Source organism: Agelaius tricolor, unplaced genomic scaffold (assembly GCF_023055355.1).
Source record: "Agelaius tricolor isolate 1412-34295 unplaced genomic scaffold, bAgeTri1.0.p SCAF_8, whole genome shotgun sequence".
Classification (NCBI taxonomy): domain Eukaryota; kingdom Metazoa; phylum Chordata; class Aves; order Passeriformes; family Icteridae; genus Agelaius; species Agelaius tricolor.
In genome coordinates, this window is record NW_027269268.1 from 38,058,531 (window position 1) to 38,077,926 (window position 19,396).

The 19,396-nt window shown below is 34.8% G+C and overlaps 1 protein-coding gene across 14 annotated transcripts in view; it reads left to right on the forward strand.

Annotated features, from left to right (window-relative positions):
* The window catches only part of FRYL (FRY like transcription coactivator), a 163,595-nt gene that overhangs the window by 122,724 nt on the left and 21,475 nt on the right, over nt 1-19,396 (forward strand). For 11 of the 14 annotated variants that reach the window (XM_071432423.1, XM_071432426.1, XM_071432424.1 and 8 more), the window contains 14 exons: nt 624-828; nt 1,699-1,820; nt 2,284-2,474; nt 3,160-3,254; nt 4,585-5,192; nt 5,780-5,877; nt 6,855-7,025; nt 7,974-8,114; nt 10,200-10,397; nt 11,605-11,766; nt 12,056-12,130; nt 13,258-13,434; nt 16,082-16,285; nt 17,136-17,306. In XM_071432423.1, coding sequence (XP_071288524.1) covers nt 624-828; nt 1,699-1,820; nt 2,284-2,474; nt 3,160-3,254; nt 4,585-5,192; nt 5,780-5,877; nt 6,855-7,025; nt 7,974-8,114; nt 10,200-10,397; nt 11,605-11,766; nt 12,056-12,130; nt 13,258-13,434; nt 16,082-16,285; nt 17,136-17,306 — 2,618 coding nt within the window. The remainder of the gene's footprint in view (nt 1-623; nt 829-1,698; nt 1,821-2,283; nt 2,475-3,159; nt 3,255-4,584; nt 5,193-5,779; nt 5,878-6,854; nt 7,026-7,973; nt 8,115-10,199; nt 10,398-11,604; nt 11,767-12,055; nt 12,131-13,257; nt 13,435-16,081; nt 16,286-17,135; nt 17,307-19,396) is intronic. The other 3 variants (XM_071432417.1, XM_071432430.1, XM_071432428.1) reach the window with 1 other exon arrangement.

A 19,396-nucleotide genomic window follows, 5' to 3' on the forward strand; every position in this document is an offset into this window, starting at 1 on the left:
TTTCCTTGGTAGTTTACTTTCTTTCAGCCCTTCATAGATGGATGGAAGGGCAATGTGAGCAGTCACTGCAGTTGTATTTTGTTGTCACATGATTCTTTATATGGAAGAGAAAAATCTTCTGGCCACAAGATTAAGCTAACTTCAGAGAAACTTTGTGCAGCCACAGGGGCTCTGCTCAGAGTCCATTCACTAGATAATACTCAGTGTTCACTGATTTCAAGTACTGTCAGTTACAGTTGGACTGGGTTTTACCAAAAAAAGTCTGCTCATTAGTAAGAAATATTCTGTATAATTTTTTAAATTAAGTTGAGATGCCTCAGAAGCTGATGAGCTCTGATACAATTAGTACAAAATCAAGGATAATAGAGGGGTTTTAAAAAGGGATCTAGCAGTTCCCAATTAAAGTTCAGATAAGTCATGTGAAGAATTTGGATATATGAGATTTGTTGATTTCTTTGAAATTATTGCTTTATTGCTTTATTTATCCATTGATTTATTCTCTTTTAAGTATTCTCATTACATTTACTAAGTTATTGATCTTTTTAGAGGGCTATTTTTTCTTTTGATATATTTTATATTAACTGTCAACTTAAAAGTGCATAATCACCTTGTTTCAATTTCAGCAGGTGTTCATGATTTTATACCTGATTACCAGCCCTCCCCAATGACAGACTCAGGGCTTAGTTCAAGTTCTACCTCTTCTAGCATCAGTTTAGGAAATACAAGTGCTGCCATTTCTCAACTGCACACCACAATCCTCAATGAGGTTGACATTTCAGTAGAGCAGGATGAAAAAGTGAAAACTCTTATAGAATTTATTACCTCAAGGTAAGATTTCAATTTCTGTTTTTGTCAAGACATATTTTCTGGAAAAATGGCAAACCTCTCACCATTTAGCATCATGGTTTTTAATTCTGTCTCTGTTTTATCACAAGTAAATGTTTTTATGTGATACACATATAAAAAACTCTAATTTTCCAACACTTTCAGAGAATTTTGACCATTCTTTCAAGTCCTGTCTGTTTAAAAGTATTTTGCCATGTTTTATTCTGAATTAGGGCAGGAATACATTGAGATGATTAGAGAACTGCAAGATTTGTGTGCAGTTTAGGGATTACCTAGTAGTAGAGAGCTGACTATTTCAAAAATGATGAATTTGTTGCGCAGGACATTGGGAAAATCATCCACATTTGTACAGTTTGTATGACAGTTTTATTAAGCTTTCAAGATGGTGTTAATCTGAAATCCTACCTGTTTCTCCATGCTTTGATACTTTTGCTTTACCTCAGCCTAAATTTACAATTGTGTGGCATATCGATGGAAATGAATTGGAAGAAAGGAAGTTAGGAAGTGCATAATGGTGGTAGTTGTACTGGTTCTTTCTTAGAGAACTATTTATTATACTATAACTATACCTTCCATCTATTATATATGGTATATACTATAACATCTTTTCCATTTTCTTACCCAGTTATTTCAATTGGAACTCATACACTGCTTTTCACTTTGTCTTAACTTCTTGTATATTGTGTAATATTGGTCAGTTGTCAAAATTCCTTCCAATTCATGCCTGCACTTCTAGGTGGTTTCTTTTATGTGGTGCATAGTAGATTCTTTTGCAATTCACCTTAATTTAAATAATATTAATGACAAAGGCTGCATTTTATATTCTGTTTACTCTATTTTTGTATTTTTTAGAAAAAGAGGCCCACTTTGGAATCATGAAGATGTTTCAGCCAAGAACCCTAATATAAAGAGTGCTGAACAGTTAACTGTGTTTTTAAAGCATGTGGTATCTATATTTAAACAGTCTAGCTCAGGTATGTTAGCAAGCAGACCATACATGATCAATTATGCAAGACTGTGAACTAAATAAATACTTTTTAACGCATGTAGATGCATAGGTTATCTATAAAATCACTCTAGGAAATTACTGCTTCTAAATAATAGTTTTCTCGTGTATTGCTCACTTCATGTTTATGTTATGACAGATTTAAATATAATATTTTAGGAATGGGATAAAACATCTTATTAATTTATTGTGAACAGTTAATATTCTAATCATAGATGTTTTATTATCTACAAGTCTCTCTAGCATTAAGTATTTGGAATACATGTTTATATTCCTGTAAAGATTTTTGAGACTAATACTTCTTGAGAAAAATTTAGAGGATGTGAGAATATTTTAAATTTGGGAATGACTGTGGCAATTTACTCTTCAGTAAATTCAAGTGGACTTGGTTTTTTATAAAGCATTGCTTGACTATTTATTTCCCTTCATAGGAGGATATCAATTGGAACATCGTCTCAGTGAAGTTGCTTTGCAAACTGCTCTTTCGTGCTCCTCTCGCCATTATGCTGGGAGGTCCTTTCAGATTTTCAGGGCTCTGAAGCAGCCTCTCACTCCATCTACACTTTCTGATGTTCTCTCCAGACTAGTAGAAACTGTTGGAGATGCAGGAGAAGAAGCTCAGGTAATTGAAATTTTGCTCCCACTTTATTAGAAAACTAAGTCTGTCTAAATGATGTGCGTGCATGATTAGCAAAATTTAAAAGCATTGTTTTATTCAGTTGTTTTTTATTTTTAAGTGTTTCAAATATGAAACAGTTTTAATCATGACACTTCCTGAATTTCACCTAATTAACTGAGGAAAAGTTGCTCACATTCTCTTCTACAGCAAGAGGCTCTTTCAGCGAGTTTGATACATCTGTTTACTGTAGACACCACCTCTTTCATTTTTAGAGAATACTGAGATTAACCATATAAGAAATTATTTATTTTTGTTTTCTTTTGTTAAGAACTTTATCTGATAAAGTGTTAACAATCATTCAGCTTAGTGTCATTGTACATCTTAAGAGTGTATCTAATATTTTAATACTGCAGAATAAGTCTGAATCACTTCATCCTTCAATCCATCCTTAAAAAAATGCAAACTAGAATTAATTCAGTAAATGCTTATAAATAAATTGAAATTTTTCCTTGTCTGGAAGCTATACTGCTGAATTGAGCTGTCTCGTGAGGATTGTGTTCTAATTGAAGCATGAAATAATTTAGTTTACTGCTACTGATTTTATGTTTTTATATTACTACTTAGTAGATTTTCTGTGATCTTCCTTGTGCATATTGCATAATTTATAATGGCCTGTGGCTTTCCCCAGGGTTTTGTCATAGAGCTGCTTTTGACTTTAGAATCTGCTATTGATACATTGGCTGAAACGATGAAGCATTATGATCTGCTTTCTGCCCTTTCCCAGTAAGTTCTTTTATTAGTCAATCTTTATTATGCATTTTTTACATTTGAATTATTAAAAATCTGTATTATAAATGTAATTAAATAATTTCTTGTCATCTTTGCAGAATAATTGTATCCATATAGCAAAATTGCTTGCTCTGGTATGTTTTTATCATTCTGCCTCAAGCAAAACTTGAAAGAATGTAGATTTCCTGTAAAGGATATCTTACTGCCTTTCTGATTTACCCTCTTGGGTTCAATTTAATTTTGTAAAAATGGAGTTCAAGGAGTTTCTTATGGCTCAGTTCTGAAGTATTGTCAGTTCTTCTTAACCTTCTTGAATTTAAATGCTCTGCAAAGGTTGTTCTGTCTTAGGCCTCAAGTTTGTTGTCCATATATAAAAAGTGTAACTGAACAGTCTGAGTCATTTGTGTGTCTCATTACTGTTTGAGTAGTTCCCTTGATGACTTTTTATCAAACTGAAAAAAAAATCCCTAAATGTACAGACATCTGTATTTGTTTGATTCCCTTGCAAAGATTTTGAAAGTGCTGAGATTTCTAGGAATACATTCTATTTCTCTGTATCAGAATAGGAAGGTGTTGGGTTTCCTAGGTTAGATACCTCAGACAAATACATGGTAATAATTGTATTAATTCATTCATTTCCCTACTTTTATCACATCTTTAAATAAGTTGGGATGCTAGGTCATCATTTACACATAATCTTTTACATGCTATGGGCTAATTTTTCCAATTTTACTGTAATTTTATGGTATTCTGGGATTGTAACAAAAAGATTTGGTAGAAAAGATAACAGGATACTGCAGTGTTGTCTTTATGCCGTAAGGATATTTTAATAATAGATACAGAAATCCTGTATTTACATGCATTATAATACTCTTAGGATGATGAAACAGTGTATACTGCATGTGTATGTGATTTGTGTAACTTTTTCTTTCTTTCTTTCTTTCTTTCTTTCTTTCTTTCTTTCTTTCTTTCTTTCTTTCTTTCTTTCTCTCTTTCTTTCTCTCTTTCTTTCTCTCTTTCTTTCTCTCTTTCTTTCTCTCTTTCTTTCTCTCTTTCCCTCTTTCCCTCTTTCCCTCTTTCCCTCTTTCCCTCTTTCCCTCTTTCTTTCCCTCTTTCCCTCTTTCTTTCTTTCCCTCTTTCTCTCTTTCCCTCTTTCCCTCTCTCTCTCTTTCTCTCTTTCTTTCTTTCTCTCTTTCTTTCTCTCTTTCTCTCTTTCTCTCTTTCTTTCCCTCTCTCTTTCATCCTTCCTCTTTTCTTTGTTAGTAAAATTCTTTGTTATTAAAATATTTGGCATGTAACAATATGTAAACTGATTCTATTTTAGAACCTCATACCATGATTCTGTAATGGGAAACAAGTATGCAGCTAATAGGAAAAGCACTGGACAGATAAATCTAAGCACAAGTCCCATGAATAGTGGCAGTTGTTTGGGATACTACAGCAATACAAGGAGTAATTCCTTGAGACTGAATTTAATCAGTGAGCGGAGAGGTGACCGGCGACGGAGCAACACACTGGATATAATGGATGGAAGGATAAATCACGGTGGAAGTTTGGCAAGGACTAGAAGCCTTTCCTCCCTGAGAGAGGGAGGGATGTATGATGTGCAGCCCACTACTGACCCTGTCAACTTGATGGCCACCATATTTTGGATTGCAGCTTCGTTGCTGGAGTCAGATTATGAGTATGAATACCTGCTGGCTCTCAAGCTGCTCAACAAGCTTCTTATTCACATGCCTCTGGATAAATCAGAGAGTCGGGAAAAGATAGAAGAGGTGCAGAATAAACTGAAATGGAATAACTTTCCAGGCCTTCAGCAGCTTTTCCTGAAAGGCTTTACTTCAGCCTCTACACAAGAAATGACAGTTCATCTCCTCAGTAAACTCATCACAATTTCCCGGCATGCTTTGGTGGATCCTTCTCAGTTAGCAGGTACCTTTAGTAAATATGCGATAAAAATCTATTTTCTCATTGAATTAAGTAGAGTCAAAATCAGTAGTAATTGTGCTTTTGCCTTAAAGAAACGCTCCTGTAAAAAGCTTTCTGCAGTTGTCTGTATTACACTGCTACATAGTGGGAATACATTGCAGACTATGATTATCTCACGAGCAAGATTGCATGTAAACTTTATGTATTGACTGTTGTTTGCAAGTGAGTTTTAAGAGCTGTGTATTTTTTTTTCATTATCTTGTGCAAACTAGCTCAAATAGCCCTACTTACACATTTTTTAGAAACAATGTGACATAGTGCCTAAAACTATCCAGTTTCATGGTAGTTTTGATTAATTGGTCCAGTGATGATTTTATTTTCATCATGCATTTTTATACCTAACACAGACATATCTATATACGTTGTTCATACATGCATACTTAGATAAACGTATGTGTATATATAATTTATATATCTGTGTGAAAGTATGTGTCATGCTGTTGGAACTTTAAATACTGGCTAGCTTCACGTTAAATTAAGTCATTAAAAACCTTAAGGACTCCTATAACTCTGTTTATGTATGTGTTTAGGATTTCCCCTAAACATCTTATGCCTACTTCCTCATCTGATACAACATTTTGATAACCCAACTCAGTTTTGTAAAGAAACAGCTGACAGGATAGCAAAGGTATGTAACATGATGCTTGGAGAAGTATCCAGGAGGATATATATATACCAGCACTGTTTCTCTATTTTTTGGGGTCCCTTTTGTAATACTTCTGTGTGATTCTAATAGTAATATACACATAACTATAAGAGGCCATATTTTAAAGATGTGATCCAGTCAAATTTATATACCTGGACCTTGTATCAACCCCCGAGTTTGTTTGTTTCTTTAGTTTATTGTGTAAAATTTAGATTTCAAGAACAAATTTTCTTACCAATGATATCAATTACTTTTTCTTACTTGTCTGATTTTTCTACTTGTAATTTTGAATGTCAAGCTAATCACATTTTAAGCATGCTTCCTAATTTTCTTACAAGAAGAAAGTGCTTCTTACTGGTAGAGAAGAAAAGGTTGTATGTTCTTTTACTTGTACACGGTAAAATACACCTTGAAATATTTCTGAACTGTAGTGGCTATTAAAGCAGTACATGGTGCACAGCAGCTGTTAGCCAGGATGGTGTTGCACTGGGCTGACAGAGTCTTTCTCTTAAGGAAGAACGTGGAAAGGGGAATAGGAAAGAGCTGTGTGGCACAGGAGATGCAGGCATACACCTCTGACTGCTCAGGCTGTGACACGTGAACCACTAAACCACTGAGGCTGTGCACAGGCTGACTCAAAGAGTATGTGCCTGATGCAAGTGCAGAAATCACTGCTGCCCTTAAATACTTGTATTACCTGAGTGAGGGATATTGGTTGATCATACCAAGTGTATGATATATAAATAAACTTGGAAGATGGATGCCACAGTACCAAAATTCAACAGAAACTGTAGGTGAGGCTTGTGTGATTGGTTTGATTTCACTTACTAGAAAATAACTGAAGTGAAATCTTAGAAATTAAATCTTAGAGTGAAATTTGGGACAAGTGCAAAATGACTCAGGAATGCTTGGATTTAAAAAAAAATTCTATTATAATTAAATATGGTTTTGCTTTTCAGGTTTGTGCAGAGGAGAAGTCACCAACTCTTGCCAATCTGGCTCATATGATGAGTTTATACAGTACACACAGTTATTCCAGAGACTGTTCTAACTGGATTAATGTAGTGTGTAGATATTTGCATGACTCTTTCTCAGATGCCACATTTAACCTCATAACTTATCTTGCAGAGGTAAGTTTTTACTGGAAGTATCTCATGTTGACGATTCATTGCCAATTACTATTTTCTTATGATTCTGAATATCAGGGGGAATACAGCATATCTTCTCTAACAGGAAAATATTACTAAAATGTTCTATGATGTAGAAAAGGTGCCATTTTGGAGTGCAGTAATTTATAACTACCTTGAAATTAGAATCCCTCTAATGACAGATCTCCTTTTATGAGAATGGTGTTTGGTATTAAAAGTTTATATTCTATACTACATGAATATACACTGTCCTGGCTTTAGCAAAATAAGCTTAATTTAAAATTTTAAGAGACCTTCTTTAGTCAGGTACACATGTCTTTATCACAACTTTAAAAATTAATTGCAAAGTTCATTTGTAAGTAGTGCATAATGTAGAAAAAGATAATTTAAATTATAGAAATCAGTATATTATTCTGCTGGCCATTCATACAGGAAAGCTGTTAAGTACTTTGTATGAAAATCTTGTAGAGCTTGTCCTGGAAGTGTATCACTTCAAAATGATGGAGGCATTTTAAAAGATTTGTTCATTCTTACAAGTGACTTTATATATATATTTTTGTTTGTAAAACTGCATTTACCAACCTTCCTTAAGGTGTTGCTGTAATTGTTTTTCATACAGTTTTAAGGCTTTGAATTACTATGAACTTTTATTTAGTGAAAAGTGTTTTACTAATAGGTACTTTCAATCTATGCTAAAAATATGTCAAAATTCAGGGAAAAAATGAATTAGTACAAAAACCATTGTGCTGTTGTATTACTGTTTTTTAGTGCTAAAGCAAAAAGTTTAAAAAACAGGAAGTGGTACATTTAAGTTTCTTGAAGGGAAAAATAAATGTATGTAGAAGTTAGCTGTATTTTAATGTTTGCTTTCACTTTTTGCTACCATTAAAGGCCCTAATTAAATTTTGTATTTTAAAAACCCTGTTTTAGCTGTTAGAGAAAGGTTTATCCAGTATGCAACAGTCCTTGCTGCAGATCATTTACAGTCTTCTGAGTCATATTGACCTATCCACAGCTCCAGTGAAGCAGTTTAATTTGGAAATCATAAAAGTTATTGGTAAATATGTTCAGGTAGGTACTCTGAAGAACTGTAAAAGCCTGTCTGCTCTTTATCAAAATGGTATCAGAATTACACTTGAATTTTGGGGGTCATTTATTTCAGATATAAATAAGATGCTTGTGGTCAGATTCCATAGGGGTTTTTTCCTATGTACTTAATCCACCAAATGCTTTTGTATTTGTCCAATGTGGTTTGGATCTGGTGGCACACATTATCTGGGTGAATGTGCATCTATGTACACATATAAGCAACTTGTCATATGTAGTTAGAGATGATGATCCTTCAGCTATTCAAACACAAGGAAATGTTTGCTGCTAAGCTGGACAAATGTTTTTTTTAATGTGTATATGTTTTAAAAAGAAAATTTTATGGTTAAATGAATATTTAAATCACTCTCAGTAATGTATCCGTGAGGACCTTTAAGATGCACCTTAACAAAATTGAGTACATTTTTTATTAAAGAAAGTCCCCAAAAGATGAACCACAGTGTTTTGCCCAAGGTAATTTAAGCCTTTGTACTTGAAACACAAATTTACTGAAAATCTATTACACAGAAGAAAGTCTAGCATCTTACTGAAAGATTTTATAAAAATGCCTGGAGCATAAAACCATTTCAGTGCACAATATTCTCTTCTTTTTTCTCTGAATTCCATTATTGGCAAACGTATTTCAGTCAAATGGTTTAATCATAATTACCAGGAAAGTCATGTTCCCTGGACATTTTGTTATTGATGGATATGTACTTTAGATATTGTGCTCCTGTCAGAGTGCATTAGGCAAAATGAAATGATTAGCATTAGCTATAGTTTCTATGGCCTGGTGGCTTCTTGCTTCACCTCTAACCCCTCTCTGAGCAAGCTTGCTCTGAAGCAAGCCCGCAGTACCATGGAATGTGATCTTAGATGTAAGCTATCAAAAGATGGTGCTAGCGAAAAAACATTGCAGAGAGGTCTTAACTATTTATTTTTGATAAAATAAAATGTGTTACTATAAATGACAAAAGAAAAGATCATAAATTATCATGTCTTGTTTCAATTTTCTACTAAGCTTTGGGTCTTTTCAGTCCTCTGCAATGACAATAAATCTGTAAATAAATCTAAGTCGCTAAAGGACAGTTCCAGTTTGAGACAGCTTTTTTATGCTTATGATACATATAAATGGAGGAGATTATTGAAGACTCTCATTATCTGCAAAGAAGCATAAAGCATATACTACTTAGAGAATTGAAAGGGGTGTTTACTTATTTTAATGCAACAAGGTAATATTTTGAGAAATATGGCCTCCTAATTAAAAAAAAAGCAGACATCATGCTGACTTCAAAAATTGGAAGATTTAAGTTTCAGGCAGAATCCTTGCATTTCTGGGAGTGTAAATCTTAATCCTTGCACAAAGGTGCTTTTATTTTGTCTCTTCTTCTGATTCTTTTCACAGTGTGTAATTGAAACCACTGAATTATTTACATTGTCTTAATCATTTTTTTAAGTCCACTTAACTCTGGTTCTGCCTCTTATATTTTCACACTTTTTCTATAGCATTTTTTAAGCACTCCATTGGTTTGATACTAAAAGCTTTGTAAATGTTTTCACTTCTTAAATAAAATCTTTTGTATTTCCTCATGTACTTCAAGGAATAGGTTTGCTTGTTTCAAATTGCATTTACTCTCTCCATGACTGTGAAATAATTGAAGATGGCCAGAGGTAGAATGGTTAATTTGAGTACTGTCAGTTACTGTAGTTAAGTGATAGTTCAATACTCTCAGTTTCTGTCTCCTGGGTCACAAAGGGCAGTTTCAGACAATGGTAAAAAAACATGGTGTAACTGCAGGGATGGAGGAACATGGACTGAGGTCTGGTTGTGGCTGGCCCAGTGAGCTGGAGCTACTGAACCTGCTTGGCTGGACCTAACCATGCTCCATGGGATGGCCACTGCTTTCCTGGCACTTCAGGGTCTGAAGTTTCCCACCTGTGCTAGCCCCTTCAGCCATGGGTAATAGATCAGAGGCTTTGGGTTGGGGATTCTTAGAAAATGCTACTGTACATAAAAATTGCTGTCTTGGTTGAAAGGATTATTGTTTGATTTGTGTATGTTCTCTTCAGAGTCCATATTGGAAGGAAGCCCTTAATATTTTGAAACTGGTGGTGTCTCGATCAGCAAGCCTTGTTGTGCCTAATGATATTCCAAAGTCTTATGGAGGTGATATAGGCTCTCCAGAAATCTCTTTCACGAAAATTTTTAATAATGTCTCCAAGGAGCTACCTGGGAAGACCTTAGATTTTCATTTTGATATATCAGAGGTAATTATTATATTTAGATGACAATGCACTTATGACTTGCTGTTACAAACTCAGGTGTTATTTTTTGTTAGCCTTCTACATTTATATGTTTTTGAATAAGTACAGTTTTTAAGAATGGCAGAGATTGAAGTTTTATGTACTTGTAAATGAGAGTGATAATAGAAGATAAATTTCAAATTCTTTTATGATGTTTGTTTGCCTTTTCCCCCTTTTGAATATCTGGAGAGTGAATTATTGAAAGTCAGTAAGGTTATTCTCAAGGATATCTCATCTGTGTCAGAGAGCAGACAATGCAGCTGGCTGCTGCTTGCAGCTGAACACACCAGGCTTTCAACAAATAAAGGGCTGTGCATTCAAGGGCTGGGAGGATTAAATCCCTGTACTGCAGTTTTGGCATGAATTTAGGGAAGGGGGAGGAAATTTAGAGGGGATAGGATATACAAAATTTAGGAAATTCAGTGTAAGAGGGATACAATTGGAGAAAAGCCTCCTGTGGTTAAAAATATCACCCCTACCACCAATGATACTGATTCTACATCTGAAAAGGGGAGCATGGCCAAGTGACTGCAGTGTAATGTAGAGACATGAAAATTGTAGAAACTTTAGAGGTGATCAGGAGTAAGAGCCCTTGGTTGAAGCTAACCCTAGATAATGATAGGAGATATAGATATCTTAGGAACATTACATAAATTGGCAAGTACATTCACTACTGAAGTTTCAGGGTATGTGGATAATTGAGAGGTAAGATAAATTCCCACAGAGTTCATTGGGTTAGCATTTGCTGTCAAAAGAGTTGAATTTGATAATTGTTTTTTCAGAAGTGTGTGTGTGTTTGTGAAGTTGCTGGTCTGCGAAAACAATTTGTTCATGTCGGGGAATGATTCTACAGAGAAGCTTTGCATCTTTTAAACCTAGAACACATTTGGTTTTAAAGTGTGTTTAAAAATATAATTGGATTGTCACATAAAATGTGCACAATTAAATACCACACAAGTGGGCAGAATGGCCCTTGCTGCATAGGGTACACATATTCAGCTTTGTATTTCCCAGTGAACCAAGGCTCATTGGATTTGACATGGGTTTTACAGAATGCTTACAAACAGACCAACCCTCCTACAATTCATATAATGCTAAATTCTTAAGTCAAATATGTGGTCTTTATTAATATAGATTTGAATTTTAATAAATGGTTTGTTGTCTTTGCTAGACACCAATTATTGGGAATAAATATGGTGATCAACATAGTGCAGCTGGTAGAAATGGGAAGCCAAAAGTAATTGCTGTGACCCGGAGCACTTCTTCAACTTCGTCAGGCTCCAATTCAAATGCACTGGTTCCTGTCAGCTGGAAGAGACCACAGCCATCTCAGGTATATTGTGCCTCAAACACTTTATACATATATTTGAGACAGTGTTTGTGAATGTATTAAAAAAAATGCACTGAAGTGTTAATTGAAGTCTGTATTATATCATAGCAAAACAGTAAATTAATACAGCATAAACTAAAAGCTGATACTGGTGAAAAGTAAAAAAATTTAGGATTGTTTTTAGAGGATGTCAATATGCAATATGACTAGTTGAATATGCAAATGTTTTCTGTTTTTACCTGGACCTCGAGGAGCTCCTGTGCTATGTGATTTTCTTTGGTATATTTTTCAGAGAAGGACTAGGGAGAAGTTAATGAATGTGCTTTCTCTGTGTGGTCCAGATTCTGGTCTTCCCAAGAATCCTTCGGTAAGTGGTGGTGGTGGTTTGTTTTGGTTTTTTAACTCAACTAGCAGAATGCTATTGCATTTTTAGTTGTTGGTGAAGTTATGAACAGTGGATTTGGACAAGCTAGTTTTGGCTCAGCAGTTCACAAATCCAATGGAAAGATTAAAAAGAAGAATCAGAAGTAATGGATTACTATTAGTCCTCAAGGACTCCCGTGGGCATGGTTGTCTTGGCTAGAAAAGAGAATTGAACTGGATCTCCCCTGTTCTCTACCTCTCTACCTAGTCCTTTACAGATGCTCTTGAGCAAAGGGGTAGCAGTAGCTGAGGACTGCAAGGGTGTTGATGCTGTATTGAAAATATCATAGAATCCATTGAAAATAACCAGTGGGTCATATACCTTGAAACATGATTATTTATAGGAACAATAGTCTTAACTGTTGAGTAAAAATAGGTTGATGGTTTTACTTCTTTATAAAGAACCCACTGGCATACTATGCTTGATGGTGGTGATGACTTTGACAGCTTTTAAAACAAAGTGGATAGCCTACCTTGGTTATCATCTGGAACATAGTTTTTTATTGTGGCATAACAGTTCTTACCTGAAGAAAATATTGGTGGGAGAAGGATTTTGAATCTAGTGGAAGAAGCTAAAATAAATAAAAATAGATGCCTGAAAGCTGGAACTGGACATATTAAAAAACAGTGTATGGAAATAAAAACAGAATATTGTCATTTGTGAAGGCCACAGTAGCTCAGTATTGGATCCCTTTTAAAGGTGTACAGTCCTTCCACAGAAGTTTGTAGGTGAAGTTTGTAGGTACGGTCTGTGTCATGTGGCTAGTTATTATGATGGATTCTTTTGTTCTCAAATTTGACTGATATTGTGGTTATGAAAATGAAGTTTGCGTGATATGTTTTTCTCTCTATTTATATCTTTGTAACTCTTAGTTACATTAAGGAGAGAACAATACCACTGATTTCAAGATGTAGTTTAAAATCCAACTAGTCTTGAAGCAAAGTGTTACCAGTACAGGGCTAGACACGCTGCCTGCCACTAATTCCACTAAATGGCAGGAAGCAGGATAGCTGACTTTTGGAGTTACAGAAATTGGAAGTTCTTACTTCTTTTTTTACCTATATCTGCAGGTTGTGTTTTCTTCTAACGAAGACTTGGAAGTTGGAGATCAACAAACTAGTCTAATTTCAGCAACAGAAGAAGTGATTCAAGAGGAGGAAGTGGCTGTAGAAGACAATACCAGTGAACAACAATTTGGAGTTTTTAAAGACTTTGACTTTTTAGATGTTGAATTGGAAGATGCGGAGGTGAGACCTTGGGGTTTCTTCTGTGTATTTCCATTTGAGAGCATTTTAAAAATAAGGTTGTGTTGGTGCAATTCCAAGGAATTGGCAGCCCTACTAGCTAATCCAATTCAGAAAAATTTATGACATGATGGAGCTTAGAGAAACCTGGGCCAAAAACTTTGCAGAGTTAAGTTGTTGCAAATTGTTGGCCGGTTTTGGAGGAAAGAGTTGATGTTTTTTTGGAGGGATTTAAGTGACTTTACCTGAAAGTGAAGTGATATGACAGTGTAAGCCAATGTCAGCATGAGCACCTGGGTACCATGCAGGAGAAAACTTAATTATGGAACAGTGTGTTAAGAAAATGGCATAATTATTGTTTCTGATACATTTCTGGAATTTGAGAACTTGATGAAAGGCTTTCAAAGTAACAACCTGTATGATACACTATCTCATTATATATGATTGACTTGCTCTTTATAATTGCTTGCTTTGACTTTTACATTGTATCTGGTATATTGCAGTTCTTGTATTTCCTCTACTTCTCCTGTCAAAAAGAGAGAGGGAAGGTAAAACAAAATTAAGTATTGAGAAATAGTGAAGATTCTGTTAACAACTGTTACTTGTTTCAGATCAATAAAATGCTTCAGACCAGGATTTGCTGAAGCTTAAAAGTATGACCATAAAAGGACTGGGAAGGAAAAAGTAGAATGTTCCATAGTTTCTTGCAGTGGTTTTGTTACAGTCTACGCAAACTATTGAAATAGTAATGGATATCCTTGCTGGTCATGAGTCCACAAGCTACTAAGAATATCTACCTATCTAAACACTGATTGTTTTTCTCTTGATTTATCTAGACCTCTTTACAAGGTTTCCCCCTAATTCTTTAGTTTTATCTTGCTTTCCTCCTGCTTCCTGTGTATTGCTTAACTTCAGCCAAAATTTGCACCTTCTAGGAAAAGTACAGGCTCATTATGGTCTATTGCATAGATGTAACCACACACTATTCAGACACCATTTCCTGTATTGAATACAAGTTCAGAATTGAGTCTCAGTAGTATTAAAACATTATTTTAACACTAGACAGGACTTGACAGATAGGATAGCAGAAGTTAAATACTTCACCAAACGAAGTTAACCTTTAACTTCACTTTCTGTGCTATTTTAATGGCAGGTCATAATTAAGAAAAGACAGTTTCTTCTTCATTACTTGCCTGAATGCAGCATGTAGTGCTGTACTACATGAAAAAAAAAAAAGACCACTAATAAGATAGTACAAATTTAGGGTGTTATATATAAATCGTGCACTTGGTATAAGAGCTGTGGCTTATTTTTTCACCAAAAATATAGCATGTTCTTTATTGCTAATAATTAAATGCCAGCAGTATGAACTGGGGCTTTTACATTAGCATCTGAGTAATATCCAGATTAAACTTAAATGCTTCAGCCCACAGTAGTAGTACTTTGTTGTACTTGAAATTATTTTGCTTTGCAATAACTTTTCATCCTCTTTTGAGGAAAAGAAATCACCAAGAGAGAAAGAGAGAAAGGGATTGCAAAATGTTTAGTTTGCATGTTTAATGAGTCATGGTGATTTCTTAAGTCACCACAAAAGATACTGTTAAGGCAGTTTTGGAGCCGTGTTTGGGGCTAGATGTGGTGTTACAGTAACTGTAGACGGGTGAAGTGAACTTCACCAGGTTTCGCTTAGCTGAATTGTTAAAGGTTGATTAAGTGCTTGAAAAAATCAAATATCATTATTGTACTTGTGAATTAAAATAACAGTGTTTTTAAGATATGGATGCCACTTAGTATGATAGATATTTGAAACCCAAATATCTCAGCTTGAAAATGCACAAGCATAGATCCAGGGTAATGGTATTCAGGGTGCACTTCATAAAACTGACACTAAGTAGCTGGTAAAACAGTTAGGGACAACATCATCTTTTCTACACCCTGTATATAATTATTGTTGATAGTGTTTTGTCAGTTGGATGTGGTCAGTATAGATTCATGTGTGTTAGTTAAAGAACTTCATCAATGTTTGTTGGAACAGTTGCTTTACATGTTATGCTAGAGAAAATGTATCATAAGCATGCTGATTTTAGTGTTTTGTCGTCAGTTTGTTGGTTTTTTTTTTAATCTCATTAGAAAGAGACATTATTTTAAATACTAGCTTTTTGATTAAGCTTCTTTCCAGAGCTTGAATCAGTCTTTTACTGTTGGCAAATCCTATGTAATAAAACATTTTCCCTGGCTCTAGAGTATCTTTAAATGTTTGTCCTCGTTCTTTCTAATTATATGTGTTTTCCTTTTTGCTAACCAGGAGCTGCAGGTAAGTTGCAGCCTGGTGCCCTGGCTTGTTCATCTGTTGTTGTCTGTGATGTGTTTGTACTTTCTAGTCAGATTATAAAATCAATACTGATGTAGTTCTAGATTACATATTGAGTTGCTTTCCAAGAAGATATTCAAAATATTTCGACTTCCTTTGCCATGTATTTTATTTACAAGCATTTACCAAGGTACTTAAAATTTTAATAAAACTAAAGGGCTGATTGAAACTCTGTTCATGATGCATTCAGTACTCATATTTTCTCTGTCTCATTTGTGTATTAACTTAATTATGTTGAAACTCGTACATACCAGATGTGTGCTCACTTTTCTATTCCAGGGTGAAAGCATGGACAACTTCAACTGGGGCGTTCGCAGGCGCTCTCTTGACAGCATTGACAAAGGAGACACACCGTCCCTTCAGGAGTGCCAGTACTCTGGTAGCACACCCAGCTTGAACTTGACCAACCAGGAGGATACTGATGAGTCTTCAGAAGAAGAAGCAGCACTGACTGCAAGTCAGATACTGTCTCGTTCACAGATGGTAGGTTATTTTTCTGTGGAAGAAATCTGAGAACTTAAGCTTTCCCTAGCACATTTAATAGATAACTGCGGCTCACACTTTCAGCCTAAGTGACATAGTAAGGAACTAAGTTAATGTGCCTAAGCTTCTTTTTCACAACAGCATCAATGAAGGAAAAAAGTTGCTTTATGACATTGATGGTACATAATTTATAATTTTAGAATGCTCTTAATTGTTTAGTGTCTTTACACTTACATTTTTTTTAAATATAAGCACAAAATCGCATCTATTATATATAAAGTGTGTATCTTTGTGGATTTCTAGATCAAAAAACCACTCCAAATGCTAAAAAAGATTAAGAGCATTAAGTGGTCATATGGAAGTCTAAGCACAGAAATTGCTAAATTAATTATGGATTTTGAAACCTGTGTACATATAACTTAGGCAAATCAAGAATGCTGGCCACTCAAAAGTCTCTCTGCATTACATAAATGAAATTAAGAAAAAGCTGACTTGATGGGGGGAGCAGCTTGATGTGTATGTTGCTTTTCGGACTTTAGGCAAAATTTGTATTAATGTTGCTCCCAACAAAATGCTCTGCTTTTCAAGAGTTTCAGTCTAGCAAAAAGGACTTCTAAAACAAGAAAGAAAATAATTTTCCTTAAAGGAAAAACTTCTTTTCAAAGTGAAATGTTGCAGAAATGCATGTGATGCTTTGTAATAGTTCTAGTGTAAAGCTGTGAAATCCATCATATGTGAATAAATTCAAATAGCTAACAATACTGAAACAACCTATTTCAGAACTAATGTATTCTTTACCTGAAATTTGTGTTTCCTTTGAAGAATTTTGTTTCTTTCTTTTCTGTCTTAGTTAATCAGTGATTCTGCCATAGATGAAACAGTGTCAGATCATGCTGGTTTATCACTTCAGTCTCAAGATTCCACTAGCAGTGTGGGAACAGAAGAGGTGCTTCAAATCAGAACTGAGACCCCAAGTTTGGAGGCTTCTTCTCTAGATAACTCTAGCAACCAGCTGCCTGAGGTGGGGAGAAATGTGGGCTGGTGCATGGCTGATTTGAGCTCTTTCTAGTTTTAGTAGCAACTTTGACTTTCTTTTCAACTGAATTTTCATCTGTTACACTGATTAGTTGATTTGCTTTTAATATTTCTAACCTGTTGGCATGTTCTTACAAAATGTTTCCTCAGCATGGAGGTTTCTTGGATGGACTGAGGGAACTCACCACAGGTTAAAAATATTCTTGAAGGGCTGATCACGATCATTTCATGGTGCAGAATGAAACAGGCTAATATTCAAAATGCTTTTACTTGATATGGTTGAAATTCTTCTTGAGCAACATTTTCTTTCCAATATTTTTATTTTTCTTCCCCTGTCCCCCCCTTTTTTTTTTTTTTGCTTTCTTTGGGTTGTGATTGGTGCTATATGGGAATAAAACCTCAGGCCAGCTGTGTTAGCAGTTGGTTCCATTAAATAATCCTTTAGTAAGGACTACAGATGCTAGTGGTATACTTTTTTGGAAAGGCCCATGTGGACTGAGACAGATTTCAAGCTAATGGCCGTCTGCAAATCTGTGAGTACTTCAGTTTATTGTGTTTTCAAATGTTTGAATAATTTAAAATTTAAAAAGACATCCCTAATTTAAAACAAACTGTCATCTGCTACAATTTTTCTCTAAGTGGCTTGGTTTAGGTGGACTTCTTATCTCTTCATTTAAAATTATTTATGATCCTAGCAATCTTATTTTTATTTGCATAGTGTTAGCCAATCCTATCTTTAACTATGCATGAAGTTTTATTGAGTATTCCAGAAAATTAAGCCATTCCTATGTTTATTTGACTAACCAGTGAGTGCACTGTTGGCACTTAAGAATGAGTCTTCAGCCAACCTGGTTCAAACAATTTACTGACTAGTTCAAGTTTCTAAAGGCTCTAGTTTAACTGTTTGCTACCAGAAAAATTGCTCTTACTAAGAGGCAGGCCACAGATGTAGCTAATACTTAATGAAGAAAACTGTAACAAAAGAGTCTAATAAAGGGAGCATGGCTGATTTCCTGTAATAAAATCCTCACCTTTTATAGGTGTAATATTGTGATGTTCATAAAATGCTTTCCCCCACATTTTTTCCTATTTTCCCATTATGATTATCTATGTTTTATCTATTTTTTTTTAAAAAAGTGTTTCGTTACACTGCTGTTGATAAATTGTCTCAGCTGTTGCAGAGCACCTGAGCTTAGATGGTCAAACAAATTGTTGTCACTTCTTGTGCTCATCTACAACATCCATTTCTGATACAAAAGAATTTTGTTTGAGGAAGAACACCTCATCTGGGTGAACTTTTTGCACACAGAATAGATACTTTATGTTAAGATTTCAGAAGCAAGAAGCAATATATAAGCTGGAATTTTATAGAATTAAATTCACCATAAAAATCTTTTGTCTTCTCCCTTGCTGACGTGGGGTACATCCTCAGCTGTAACTAATTTTTACATTTCCATAGTTATTTCTGAGACTGCCCTTAGAATTCATTGTTCTTCTGCAGCTCCCTTTATAAAATCACTACAGTGCTATAATTCAGGTGAAAATATTCACACAAAAAAGCACCATTGTAATTTTAAAATACAGAAAACATTTAAACTGGGCTGTAAAATAATTCTATGACTGGGCAGCATTCAGAACGAATTGCTGTGTATAAAAAAAATTACTGCAGGTGCATACAAATGCATTCACTAGATAGGATGTGTTCCAGGTTTATTTTGTGCTTGTTAGTATATGAGATTTGGACAACTATACAGGTTTCTTCAAGCAAAATTCAAACACTCACAGTTATTGCACTACAAGACTTAGATATCTGGTTGGATTTTGTTGCCCAAAAAGTGAGCTGGCCTTATGCCTCTTACCAGAATGAGCTTGAAAATATGCACATGATTGACTCATCTTGAAATATTTATGAAGCCAGTAAAATGGATTTTATTCTGAATACTTATACTGTACAACTTGTAGCATAGGGCAGTTGTTTTTTCCTGTGCTCCTGTACTTTATTATGAAGCTCTCTCAGCACAAGCATTTCATTGTATGCCAACTGTCAGTTATCAAAATTTTTTAATATAAATAAGT